The sequence below is a fragment of the Ciconia boyciana genome, chromosome 4 (assembly GCF_034638445.1).
Source record: "Ciconia boyciana chromosome 4, ASM3463844v1, whole genome shotgun sequence".
Lineage (NCBI taxonomy): Eukaryota > Metazoa > Chordata > Aves > Ciconiiformes > Ciconiidae > Ciconia > Ciconia boyciana.
In genome coordinates, this window is record NC_132937.1 from 24,009,087 (window position 1) to 24,022,823 (window position 13,737).

Genomic DNA, 13,737 nt, shown 5'->3' on the forward strand with positions numbered 1-13,737 from the left:
GGGGCCTCAGAGGGAATCAGCTTTAGAACAGCTAAGCTTTATTACTAAATTCTGTGAGTGTGTTTCATCTCCAGGGCCAGACACCAAACTAATGCAGAACAGTGGAAAAACAACTTTTAAACGGACAAGCATTGATCGGCTCATGAATGTCCTTGTGTTGGTGGTAAGTCTGATTAACATGTCTTCATTTCTTCAGATGTATTCATCCTTTCCAGATGCTCCACCTCTTTGTCCACACAAACAAGGGAATATCAGAAGTGATTAATGATAAAAAGAAAAATTATGTAATAATGTTTTAGCAGCCTGAGTTCTGCAGTGCTTCTGCCAGCCCATCTTGCAAAGCAAGGCCATTACATTGACAGCATTAAGGACCTTTATTCTGAGCTTTTCATTTGCTCTGCTCTCCTTTGCTCTGCATTTTTTGTGAGAATCACTTTGCAGCCTGCAAATGCCTTTTTTCCCTAGTGATTCTGTCATTTTCTATTTAAATAAATATTAGCAGTTCTCCTTCTTCCTCCTGATTTCTTGGCATCTCCAGTGATATCTGCATAGGACTTGGTAATTGAGTTTGTTAATTTACATTATGCCAGCTTCTGACTTAACACATTAGGATAAAATATTAGACATGGTCTCATTAATACTCGGAAACTGGTGTTTTTAGCAGCTGGGAAATTTGAGAACACTAATCTTATGTAGCAGGCACTCTTCTCAAATTGGAAAACAGATCTGATTTGAGGGTTAAGCTTGTCAGTAGTTTTAACAAATGGCAAATACTTCCAGGCAGAGGTAGTGATTCTTTTACAGATTCTCTCAAGATTTTACTGCTTGGGTTCAAAGCCACTCAGGGAAGGAAGACATACACTCTGACACTGCTTTACTCAACGTTGCTTCAAGAAAAGCTCTTTAGTTTCAGGCTTTATTTTCCTTTGATGCAAGGTTGTCATGCTTTTTCATGCATGCTGCACCACCTTCAATTTATGACACTGGCAGGGTCTGGTGGCCACTGTTCCCTCTTCATCCCTCCTGCCCTTGCTCTCCAGCCCAATGTGACAGCCAGGCTGGGGCCAGGATCCATCCGCAGGCGCTGGAGCAAGCCCTGGAGAAGGTGTCCAACAGCAGTCTGTCCATCACAGCAGGGCTATCCTCAGGTCTCCCTGCCCGCCGTGACTTCATGCCTCCTCAGCACTGGGGCTTATAGCACAAACACTCTCCAACCTTGCCACTTCATCCCGGCCCCTGTCCTCCCACTTTTTTCTCAGGATCCCAAAAGCTCTTTAGGTGGGCCTGGGGATGGGACATGTTAGTGGACAGAGCCAATTGTGCCTCTGTGAGACTGAAATTGTACCAAAGCAGCAGCGGTTAGCCCAATTCCCAGAGCTGTGAAGCAGTGTTCTGAACATCTTCATGTGTGTATTTGCTGTAAAGCAGTGCCACAGCACAGAGAGCCACTCCAGGGTCATCTTCAAGCCCTCTTGAGTCCTTGCCCTGTGTACAGTAAGGACATGTCCTTGACTTTAGTAACCTCACACCTATCTCCAGCGAGTGAAAATCATGATTCCCATCATCAGCTTTTTTTCCTCAGTGTTTTCTTCCCTTTTACACTTAAGGGGACAGCAAAAACCAAACAAGGTTTGGGCCTCTTACATTCAAACTTTTGCAAGCATTTGGAAAACTTCACATTTTCTTAGGTGTTCTGCTGTGCTCTAGCTGGAGAGGAGGATGGGCTGTGGGGTAGGGCTGTGGGGGATCCACAGGGCACAGAAACGGAGCAGAGAAAAACTGAATAGGGAACTCGGAATTTAGCGTTCAATTAAGATTTGCCAAATCTCCTTTCACAAGTCAAGGGTCCTTCCCTGAGCTTTCAGTCTGTTTGGCCTCTCTTCATGAACACGAACGAGATGAATTTACCTCCTGGCTCTGTTTTAAAAAGCTGAGCAAGTTGCAGTTGATTGCATCAGCCTCTGCCTGGGTTCTTGGGCGCTGATGAAGCCAAGGGTGTGTTTTTCTCCTTCACACATTTTTAAGGCACCTAACATTTTGGTGTCTAAGTAAAGGTCTGTCCTACCCTAAGCACCAGGCTCTTTGCACACCCAAGGGATGTGGCATCAGATCCTTCCAGCTCACTGGGTGGTCGCAGGTTAAAAGCGCAGTCATAAAAAGAGGCAGTATATTGCACTCTTGAGTTTGGAAATACAAAGCAGCCACAGCTTGCTATAAATAGGTCCTTTTAAGTGTAATGAAACTCGTTCCATGTTAACACTGGCAAAGCCAGTGTTTAATTGTCCATAAAACTTCTAGGCACAAAGCAGTGTTTAAGCAGGGCTCGGCAATGGAGTCCTGGTTAAATGTCACCCTTGTCTGTCCCAGCAAGGGTTAATCAGGAGTGAACCTTTCCAGATGGCAACCATAGCTGTTTTTTCACATTTGGGAGTGTTTCTCAGGGATCTGAGAAATGTTCTTCTGCTGGGGACGCACCCGCCAGCTCCAGGAATGCTTTTTCCTCCAAAACTGACTTTTTAGCAGGTTTGGGGAAGCATTTTTTCAGAGAACTAGGGCTGTCACCTTCATTTCTTAAACAATTTATTGCTTCAAATCCTGGAGCAGAACTTAAAGTGCCAATAAAGAAACTGAGACAGTTTGAATTCACAGTCCGACAGGAAATGTTTGTCAAAAGTCACCTCCTCTTTACAAAAGTCCTACTCAGTCCTGCAGAAGATCTCTCACAGGCAATGGGCAGGACCCAGGAAGGGAGGATGTTCACTCTGGGAAGTCCCATTAGCATGCACAAGCCTACAATCAGGGTTTTTTCATGTCCTTCTCTTGTAGAGCTGTGGTTACAGCTACAACACCCTGCACACAGTTTTTTCTCTGCACAGAAATTAATCTCCAGGGCCATTGTTAACAGCTTGGTCTTTTGCATTTGTCTCAAAGCAAACAGCATGTTAGTGAGCTTTGTGTAAGCATGAGTATTGCACACAAGTTGAGCTGTTAGGGACAAGACCATTGACATGCAAAATGCACATAAAGCAAAATGTATATAAAGGAAGTGCAGTCGTAGACAAGAGCTGCTGTGATATGGGAAAGTTCAGCTGCTGTCTTGCCCCATGTGCATTTCTGTTGCTGAATTATACATTGAATTTCCTACATGTATTGTGATATTCTACAAACTGACAATTTTTAACCTGTGGGGCAGCAAGGAATCATTCAGGGTACAGTGATAAGATAGAAGAGCCAGCTGGCTCTTCTAATTAATTTCTTTTACAATAGACAAGGTCTGTAGAGAGAAGTAATATCTGTTACTTGACCAACAGAAATACCTATAAAAATAGGCAGCTTGTCTATTTTCTCCACCTATGTCTGTTTGTTTAATAAAGGACATTACTTGTCCCTGGGTCGTGCCTCTCGTATACCCTTAAGTCCTGATGATTACGACAGTACAAATTGAAGTCTGTTTTTACTGCTGGTCACAGAGGTTTAAAAACACTGCACCACATTCCTTACCAGCAAGCAATATTGTCTCCATTTCACAAGTGGAGTAATTTATTGGGCCTTCCACAATTAGAAAAGCTACTACTGATGTGGGAAATAAATGTGTCCCCTGAAACTCAGCCCAGCACCTTTACTTACTGCAGTCCCCTTTTGGCAGCTTCTTGGTATTAAAATTCAAGGTGGACGTACGTGAACTTTTCATCAAGTGATTCAAACCACTCCATAAAAGTATCCCTCGTCCTCTCATAGATTACCTCAGCAATACAACTATCAGCTTTACCAGCAATGTTTCTATGTTTGTACCTCAATTATTGTTTTTTAAAAAGGTTGATTACTCTTGTAATGTGATTGTTACTGGGTGGACTTATACATAATGGCCCAACTTACTGATATTTCCTCCCTAATGACCATACTTGCAAGAGATTATTTTTAATTGCTCTGCTGTGCAGCTTGATGATTCCATATCTTCACCTTTTTATGAGGATGTTAGTTGTCAACATCAGTCAAATATTTGAAGAAGTCCATATCAACAGAACTGATTTTATTATCATTTGTCTAGGAATGATGTCAAGCTAACTTCAGTTTATCTTTCCTTTGATCACCATTTCTACCTTTCAAATATTGGACTTGTATTAGCAGATTTTCAGTATGGTGGAGCTTCCCAGTTTTCAAAGCATTGTTAAAAATTAACCTTACTGGTTAGGAGAATTTCTCAGCTAGTTCCTCTAAATTCCTTCCATCTTTAAATGACCTGGACCCGCTGGATTGAAGATGTTTATTATTAGCAGATAGAGCCACATAGAGTTTCTTGTCACAGAAGGTAATCTGTCTTTTCTATCTGCTACATCATATGGGATAGATACTTCCTTCTGCTTACTTCCTCCTTCATTCTTGGAGGACTGTCTGTTGAACATGTCTGCTTTTTCCACACCTGTTTATGAGTTTACTGTTTTCTTTTCTTGATATTTTATATGACTATTAGATATTCATATTTCTATAATTCCTTGCAGTTTATATTAATTTCTGTTAACTTCCCTTCTTCCCCTTCTTTTTGTATTCTTTTCCAAATAATTGTATTGCTATGTTCTTGTCTTCTTTTAATCAAAAATGCTTCATGACCTATGTAACATTTTTGTGTCTATTAAATGGTGTTCCTGAGCAAGTCCCAGTTTTCACTAAGGTGTCCCACTATGAAATTCTCTTCCCAGTTGCTCTTCCCGTGCTTGCTTTAGGCTTCAGGAAATAGGCTTCTCTAAAGTCCGAGGATACACATCATTGGTTAGTGTTGCTTTCTGTGTGCTCAAAGGAAATGTAATCAGATTGTGATAGCAGGTACCAAGGCAACCATTAGTTCTGAGTCAGTGATTAACTCTCCTTTAACCATCAGAATGATATCCAGTGCTCACTTCCAATCTGCACAGTGCTGGATTTTCTGTGTTACAGATTATCTTTAGTAGTTTTTCAGAAGTGGTGAGGAAAACTATGATACGTCCAGCAAATGGCCAGGTAAAGTCCTCCAGGCAGTTTCTATTCCCAAGTGTACAGCCAGATATTTGAGGACTCGCAGCTCAACTCACCTCTAATGAGATTTGATGTTCTGCAGCCAGCTGCCCACAAGCACCCCGGTTTAGGTGTCTGCTTGGGACTTAAATCCCCAGGTGTTCGAGGTCTTTGATGCCAAATTGCCAGACTCTGCACTGTGTAATCTTGTCCTTGAGGTAAAAGTGTCATAACTTTGCTGGTTTTCCTTCTTCACCCCTAGGACATTTTCCTGTGATTTAGGTTGTCCAACACAATCTCATTAGGGTCTTCTGATTAACCTGTATGTAATAAATTCCTTGTTTCTAAAGTGCAATATTTTTTTGGTTTTTTGCAGATCTTTGCATTTTTAGCACTGATGTGTCTTATCCTAGCCATTGGCAATGGCATCTGGGAGCATGATAAGGGCTACTACTTCCAGGTCTACCTGCCCTGGGCAGAAGGCATCAACTCTGCCTCCTACTCCGCCTTCCTCATGTTCTGGTCATATGTGATCATTCTAAACACGGTGGTGCCAATTTCGCTCTACGTCAGGTATGTGCCAGAACCTCCTTTCATGTTTCATGTTAGGAGAGGTTTAGCTTTTGCCTTAGCTGGAAGCAGCGTTTTTCCCTAGACACAAATGCAACCCTATTGTAGACGATCACACACAAACACAGTGATGCTTTTCTTATTTCTCCTGCTTTCGGGGGTTGTCCTTTGTCAGGGTTGGAGCAGGGACAGCAGTGAGCCCTGGAAGAGGAGAGGGTGATTTTGCAGTTAAAGGGGAGGTGTAGGTATAGGATGCTATAGGAGTAAGGATGGAAGCCTGCTATGGTTAGCGTCTTGCTCTCTCCAAGTTGCACTGCCCATCGAACAAAGCGAATGGCACGTTCTTTGAGGTGGCTGTAGGGCTCATGTGAGGAGTGGATTGCCAGGTAAGTAGGTGTAATCAGGTTGAGGATCCACCCTACTTGGTGCTATATGAGCAGAGTGAATGTCACCAATTCCCAGAGAATGTAGTGCTATGTTGGTTATTGCAGACAGGCAAGCAGGGGTAAAGAGCAGGCAATGTGTCCATGACGCTCTCAAAACCTTGAGGTTGGGCTGTAGACTGAGTAGGCCTGTACAGTTTGTCATTTCACCTAACTCTTCAGACAGCTTTGCTACTGACACTCTCTTTTGTGTTGGTAAATATGAGGAATTAATCCTGTGCCTGTCCAGTATGTCATGCCAGCAGCAAAGTGGAAATTCATGTTGTCTGGGAGCTGATACAGCTCCTTGGTTGTATGGAGTTACACAATGACTCACTTGTGTGGAGCTCTGGGTTGTTTGAGCTGTGGCTGCACTTATCCCCTGGCACCAGGTTCAGCCCAGCCCAGAGCCCTGCTGGAAACCGTCCCTGTCTGAGCACAGCTCCCAAAACTGCACCAAGTGAAACCCACTGCTCCTGCTTCGCTTTTCAGTCTAAAAACTTCTGAAACTTTTTGAATACATTTATAAGATGTTGTTTTATAAATACAGGAAAGGAATTTGCTATAAACCTAACAGATCGTTTCAGCGGGACTTGCTTCAGCATTGCTTACTACAGGCCATTTAAGGACAACCTGATGAGTACACCCTGTCGTTACCTTCAAAGTTGTCTTCTAATTGCAGTGGCTAACGGTGGTGCTGAAGATAAAGATCTTGTCCCTTAAACTAATGAATATTCCATCACCTTCTCATTCTATTTCACCAGTGTAGAGATTATACGCTTGGGTAACAGTTTCTACATTGACTGGGACCGTAAAATGTATTATCCGCTGAATGACACGCCGGCTCAGGCCCGTACCACTACACTCAATGAAGAGCTGGGGCAGATCAAGTACATCTTCTCAGACAAAACAGGAACTCTCACTCAGAACATCATGTGTTTCAACAAGTGCTCCATCAACGGCAAATCCTATGGTATGTTATCTATTTGTTTTATTCTCCAAGTTTTATTCCATTGTATGCCTTTTCATCCACAGAGACTAAATGTGATATCCAGAACAGAGTGTCTTGTAAGAAGCTGCAGTGATCAAGTGCAGGGCTGCCTGTCAGGGATGCCTGGGCAGCCCTGATAACATCATTTGCATATCTTAACATCTTTTTCCTGTTCCTTGTTTCCCCTTCTTGCCACCCTTTTACCTCCCTTTTTCTGTCCCAGTATCATCCCAGCTAAAGAACCTGCACCTTATTACTTTATCCTCATTGGTCCCAGTTTTTTTCTGATATCACTACCTAGGTAATCTCAGCCTTTTATGGTATTATTGACATGGTTACCCAGGTATTGCCAACCTTGCAAATCATAACGCGTAACTCACATAACTAACTCCCTCTTAACCACTTGTGAAATCAGTCAGCCCTCATGGGGTTATCTGCAAATTTTGTTAGCTTCTCACACTGTTCTTTCTCACATGCAGCAATTTCTCATGTCATCAGCAGTGCTTTTCCACATCCTGTTCAGGTAGCTGAACCTTTGGTCCACACCTAGTCAATGGTCTCGTCATTAGTCTTTAGCCCTGACATACTTCACCTACCAGAAGACAGAGGAGTTTGAGGGAGTTGGAAAAAAATGGGAAACAAAAGTTGTTAACTCTGTTGGCTCTGAACATTGACTTAAAAGGCTCGTTCATTGTATGGCCCCGGGCAGTTTTCTTCATACTGCTCAAGAGGTGCTAACAATTCGCAAACTGACTAATTGATTAACATCATTAGATTCCCCCAGAGAAATTAGTCACCACTTATTCATAGATTGATGCTTGTTTTGCCTGTGTCAGATCTGCTGATGGACTAGTGTGCCAGAAAGCTTGTCTTTTTTTCTCAGTGCTATCAGCTGGCCTAATAAAATCAGTTATTTCTTCCTCTAAATCTTGTTTTGTCTATATTTGGAGACCACCATATCTCAAACAGTTCTACCATGCTAGCCAATGTTAGTGCTGCTAAACAGTTTGAAAAATATTCAGTCTGTTTATTCACGTGTCCTTAGATGACTTTTCCAAAGTGGATGTCATCACTGACATAGATACAGGGTGTGGGTTCAAGAAATGAATGGGAAATATGTGGAAAGAAGGCAGACAGTCGATTGCCTATAGCTTTCTAAATGCTTAGCTTCTTCCTAGGAATGTACTTCTTTGGATTTGCTGCTCAGGAGCATTTGGGAAAGCCATGCCAGAAAGAATGCTGCCAGGGAAGGTACTCCGGAGGCTTAAGCATCCCATTGGGAAGGAGGTGTCCAAAAGCCTCTCAGTTACAGTTCCCAGGGGATCAACTGATGTGCAGTTCTCAGGAGAGATGAATTCTGAGTTTCTTCTACACCCTCAGGGCTTTTGTGAGGGAGTACCAATATCTACCATTTACTTTGGTCACAGTTAATGTTGCTGGTGCAGGTGTGGATCTATCATTCATGTAATTCACTGTATTTCAATCTTATTTCAGTGAAGTGTTCAATCTGGCTGAGCTGGGCACAGTCCAGGCCTTCCAAGTGAAATTTTTCTTCAGGCAGAAGAAGTTTCAATAGTGTTCCCTGGAGATGAGATGTATTCCATTTCTGTGACCAGATCATCAGTTCAGGGAAAATGAATAGAGCAGCCTTGCTACCTAGACGTGGGAAGAATGGGCTTTGACAACTCCTTCTCTGTGGTTGTCCAGGGACTGTTGCAAACCCAGTATGATCCAGGAGCTGGATTTTGTCTCACATTCCAAAGGGAGGTACAAGAGAAGTCATTCCCTGAAAGCACCTTCATTTCCTACCTAGCACTACATCTTTTCTGGGTTCAGCTTAAGCCAAGTCTTCTTTACCCAAATGCCAGTCATTTTTATGGTAACTGCTTTGCGTTTCACGGATCTGTCAGTCTCTGGATTTTTCCATGGATTAACATAGAAACTGATTGATATAAATCATCAGTCTCCAGTGCCCATGTCAAGATATTTATGCTTACTGAAACTTTTTAATTAGATACTAGCTTCAAAACACTTTAACCTATTTTTGCAGTAGAGAAGCTCAGAGACTGTATTTATCTGGAGTTTGTGGCTGTAACCTCAGTCTTTCTTGCTTGCAGGTGATGTGTATGATATGTCTGGGCAAAGAATAGAAATAAATGAGGTAAGTGCCCAAGTGCTATCAGGACCTGTGCTTTCAGTGAACATGCCTGCCTAAGTGCTACTGGACACAACGCACCCAGGCATAGCTCATCCTCTTGACCCTGCAAGAGCTGATGCTCTTGACCCTGACAACAGGGATGTGTGTTCTTGTGGATGTCAGAGGACTGCCAGAGTTGCATTCCCTTCCAGCAAGCCCAGTTTAGACCTGCAGATCGGGTAGCCTGAGTGTTCACTGTTCCCTCAGCTTCACATGACATCCTAGTGCATGCACAGCTCCTCTTGAATACTTGGCCATTGATGTTTGTTGGAAACTTGGATATGGGTGAATTTTATTATCCTTGGCAGTTAATTAAAGCTTTGGTGGGGAATCAGTGAGTTCAGTTCATATTGATAACAAGGTCACTGTCAAATTCCCCTAATATCTGGCCATTAGAAAGTGTGAAAATGGGTGACTTCTCCATTTCTCTCTAGCCTCTGCTTGCTGGCACAAACCCACATCTCTTGGATTTCTAAAATGTCTGACAACTACATGCAGTAATCCAAGTAACAAATGGCAAGATGATGATGAAAATCCCACTCCTCATTCCAATGATTCATTTCCAGGCCATTTAAAACTTAAATTACCCACCGAAATTGGCTGTTTGTGCCGAGTGCTGTGCCTGCAGGCTGCCCTCGCACAGGCAGCAAAATGCAAAGGGCCGACTTGCTTGGGGAGACATGCTGGTCTCCTGCCAACTGGCTGCCTGGTAGCTCCTCCTGCCCATGATACTCGCTGGAGCAGAGTCCTCCTGCCCACACATCCATGGTGTTGCAGTGCTTCGACCTTGCTGCGCAGATGAGTGTGTTGGGGGGGTGGGTCTGTGCTCTTGCAATAAGTGCTAAATGTCAGCTTTCAGAGGTCAAAAGAATGACTCCCATCCTGGAAACTCTGAGCTCATCAGGGATGGGGTGGGAGTCGTAATTGTCCTGGGCAGGCTTGGCAGTGCATTCCTCCATGACACATCACGCTGTGAGCTTCTGGCCATTTTTCCAGTACGTTCCCCTCTGCTTGGGGCTCCTTGTTTTTAGACAGAACAGGCAGTGCTTGTGGAGTTGAACCTTTACATCACTTGTCTGTCATCTTTTTTCCATATCAGGATTTTTTTCTTGCTTTGGGAGAATAGGGTGGAGAACACAGCCTTTTGAATTGTTTTAAATTGGGCTTCTACATTCCCCTATCACAGACAGCCATTGACATCAGGAGCATGATCCCTCCGAGCAGGCATGTGTTGAAGGCAGGCATTTCTTTGCTATAGAAATCCTTTGGCGGGGTTCCTGTAGGAGCCATTGCTGTTGTACAGAGAGGCATCTTTAGCTAATCAGGTTCTCAGCCCGAGTGCTGCTCTGAAAGGCACCTCAAGCGCCTGTCCTCTCCTGTGATTCAGTAGCTTTCATGACTTCCCCCTTACTTAGACTCACCAATCTCTGTCATGAGCAGCCCTGCAGGAAATGGCCCTTTGTAAATGTAAGGAAGAGAGAGGGGCTACGATGGGCAGGCACTGGTATACAGGCATATGAGAGCTCCACAAATAACACCGAGCCATATTTTTGCAGAACACAGAGAAGGTTGATTTCTCATACAACCAGTTAGCCGACCCGAAGTTTGCCTTCTATGACCATAGCCTGGTTGAAGCTGTGAAGCTGAGTGATGTCCCAACACACAGGTTCTTCCGGCTGCTCTCACTTTGTCACACAGTGATGCCAGAAGAGAAGAAGGAAGGTGAGGACTGTTGAGGGCACCAGACTGAGTGGTTATGTTCACCTTGCACCACAGTATGTCTTCTCTCCACAGAAGCTGTTATTGATCCTTTTGGCTCCCTGGTGATTTTCTGTAGTATATGGCTACACATAAATCAGTGTCTTTGGAGATGCCACATGGGAAGAGAAAGGACCAGGGCGTCCACTCCCTGTGTGTTCCTGTGGTGGAGCTGACACTACTGCAAACACCACATCTCTGGAGTGCAGAACTGCAGGTGCCACAGCTTCCTTGAGGTGGCAGGTGGCTTGCCCCACTCTTTCTCTACTCTGCACCAAGTCCCATAAAGCAAAGAGCATAGAGCACCTATCCACTGGAGACTCATTAGCTCCACTCACCCAGTGTTCCCACAGGTACTGGGTCAGTCTCCTCAGATCCCAGACAGGGTGAAAACTGTGCTTTAAAGACTAGAACCATTAATTGACACATATAAGGTGAAAATACTGATGAGAAAAATACATGTAGATGTAACTAGAAGGGGTTATACCCGAGGAAGTTGTCCTCTTAGTGAGACCTGTTGGACTCCAAAGAGTGATAAAAGACCCCAAAAGAGTCTAGGAGGCCTCTTGCACTGGCCTGGAGGGGGGTTGATGGGACTTGATGGAGACATGTGGACATAAGGTGCTTTTTAATGCTGCACTTCTGGGGATAGACAGAAAAGCAAAGGGTTAACTGCTATATAATGTCTTTGATTTTGTATTTGTTTAGCCTCAGAAGCAAGGCAGAAACCACATTAGGGTTTTTTTCTTGCATGTCAGGTAACTTGGTGTATCAGGCCCAATCTCCTGATGAGGGAGCCCTCGTCACTGCTGCCAGAAACTTTGGATTTGTGTTTCGGGCTCGCACACCGGAGACCATCACTGTTGTGGAAATGGGAGAAACAAAAATCTACAAACTCCTGGCTATTCTTGATTTCAACAATGTTCGCAAGCGAATGTCTGTTATTGGTATGTTCCCTTTGCTCCCTTCTTTCCTTCCTGACTTTTTATGCTCTCAAGTTGGCCCTCATTCTGCTGTGATGCCTTTTCCTAGGAGACCTCCTTTGCAGTGCTTTCTGAATAACATTTACTTCTGAGTGCTTGAAATGGGCTGCCTTGACTTTTCAATTACACAGCAACAGTGCTAGATAAATACTTAACTTGGGTCGGTGGGAGAACTTCTTAACATCTGGACCACAATGATGGAGCAGCTTCCTGAAGACACTAAGCTTTTTACATATCTTACTTCCCTCATGACAATGCAGGAAAGGCCTTCCTTCTAATCAGCTTTAAAATTATCAGCGAAATCTGAGAAAGTGGGAGAGGAGAAAGCAAGGATGAGTGCAGAAGCCCACCTTCACGAAAGGAAAATGGAGAAATGATTCAAGAAACCTCGTGTAGCCTTTATTAACCCTCCAACATTCTCAGATATTTCAGGAATTGGAATATCATAACTGTAGCAAGAGACTGGTAGTACCTTTACTGGTAGGAGCAATAAGAGCAGCAGGACCAGTTCCCTAAGAACAAATTGTTCTTGGCTTTTGAATGCAGATGTCCTGCCTGAAGTGCTGCCTGTAGTAACCATGTAGTCCAGCAAAGCATCTTCTCAGACCAATGCAATCTGCGTACAGTTGCCTGTGCTGCTACTGCTAAGGTGGAGAGTAGTTGCATCATCTTCTTTTCTAAGCAAAGCCTGTCTTGATTCCTGGGAGTTTGCCAAAACTTAGTGGAGTTTGGACACCTCTAAAAACCTTTCTTTGTTTTGATGGGAGTGCTGTGAACCCCAAGTGCCTCAGTCTGGGATTTGTAGCATTTCTTTTCCTCTTCCTTGTAGTGCGGAGTCCAGAAGGTGACTTGACTTTGTATTGCAAGGGGGCTGACACCATTCTTTATGAACTGCTTCATTCATCCTGCGAGTCTCTCAAAGAGGAGACCACAGAACACCTGAATGTAAGTGTTTCCTTCTGCACAACATCTCTGCATTTGATCGTTTCCTTTTCTCCAGGTGTGGAAATGTGCTTTGTATTGAGAGAAAGAACAGATTTAGAAGCAGCACCCAAGCACTAGTTTTTGGGGGGTTTTCTTTTTGTGAGGAATGGAGAGGGAAATAAATTTATAAAGCCTTAAGTCTCAAACCAGTTGCCTAAGCACGAGCACCAGGTGCCGTTTGAACTGCTCTAGGATATCCAGGACATCTGGACATGGATGGCAAATACAACGCAGGACATTCAGAAGACCTATATTCTTCTGCAGTAGGAGCTAGAAGCCAGACAGGATAGGTGAAACACCTGAAATGGCACAACGAATCTGTGTTTTGGCAACTAAATTCCATCCAAGTCTGCTATTACTCTATGACGCATGCACCCAATGCACTCACGCATCCCTTGGATCGGAATAACTCAGGTGATCAGTAAAGGCCACAGAGCCGTTTACCTTCTTGAATACAATTCAGATCTGCAGGGATTGCGACCTGAGAGGTGTCAGTGAGAGGGGACTGGGCAGGTGCTGGGACATACTCACCTCCCCTTCTTCCAGATCATACAGGGGCATATTGACTGGGCAGCAAGTAAAATGTGTCAGTCAAACTTGTGGGCTTTTATATTGTTGATGGTGTGCACTGGGAGGTGGTTACTCACCCAAGTGGATGTTTTGGCCAATATTTACTTCCCCTTGTGATGCCAGATCCTTCTGGTACAGTGCAGAGCACAAGATAACAGAAAGTTTTGCCAGAGGGGTTGTGCAGTAGCACAAACATCTCTGCGCGCTGCCTGGGACAGACAGAGAAAGTTGCTGGTGAAGGAGAGGGCAGAGCAGAGCTGTGGATGTAGCCTG

General features: G+C 43.9%; 1 protein-coding gene across 1 annotated transcript in view; it reads left to right on the top strand.

The window, feature by feature from the left end:
* The window catches only part of LOC140651416 (phospholipid-transporting ATPase FetA-like), a 74,507-nt gene that overhangs the window by 39,807 nt on the left and 20,963 nt on the right, over window positions 1-13,737 (top strand). Inside the window, exons 11-17 of the mRNA XM_072860892.1 lie at window positions 75-163; window positions 5,366-5,562; window positions 6,746-6,954; window positions 9,090-9,133; window positions 10,726-10,891; window positions 11,686-11,874; window positions 12,740-12,855. Of these exons, the coding sequence (XP_072716993.1) occupies window positions 75-163; window positions 5,366-5,562; window positions 6,746-6,954; window positions 9,090-9,133; window positions 10,726-10,891; window positions 11,686-11,874; window positions 12,740-12,855 (1,010 nt within the window). The remainder of the gene's footprint in view (window positions 1-74; window positions 164-5,365; window positions 5,563-6,745; window positions 6,955-9,089; window positions 9,134-10,725; window positions 10,892-11,685; window positions 11,875-12,739; window positions 12,856-13,737) is intronic.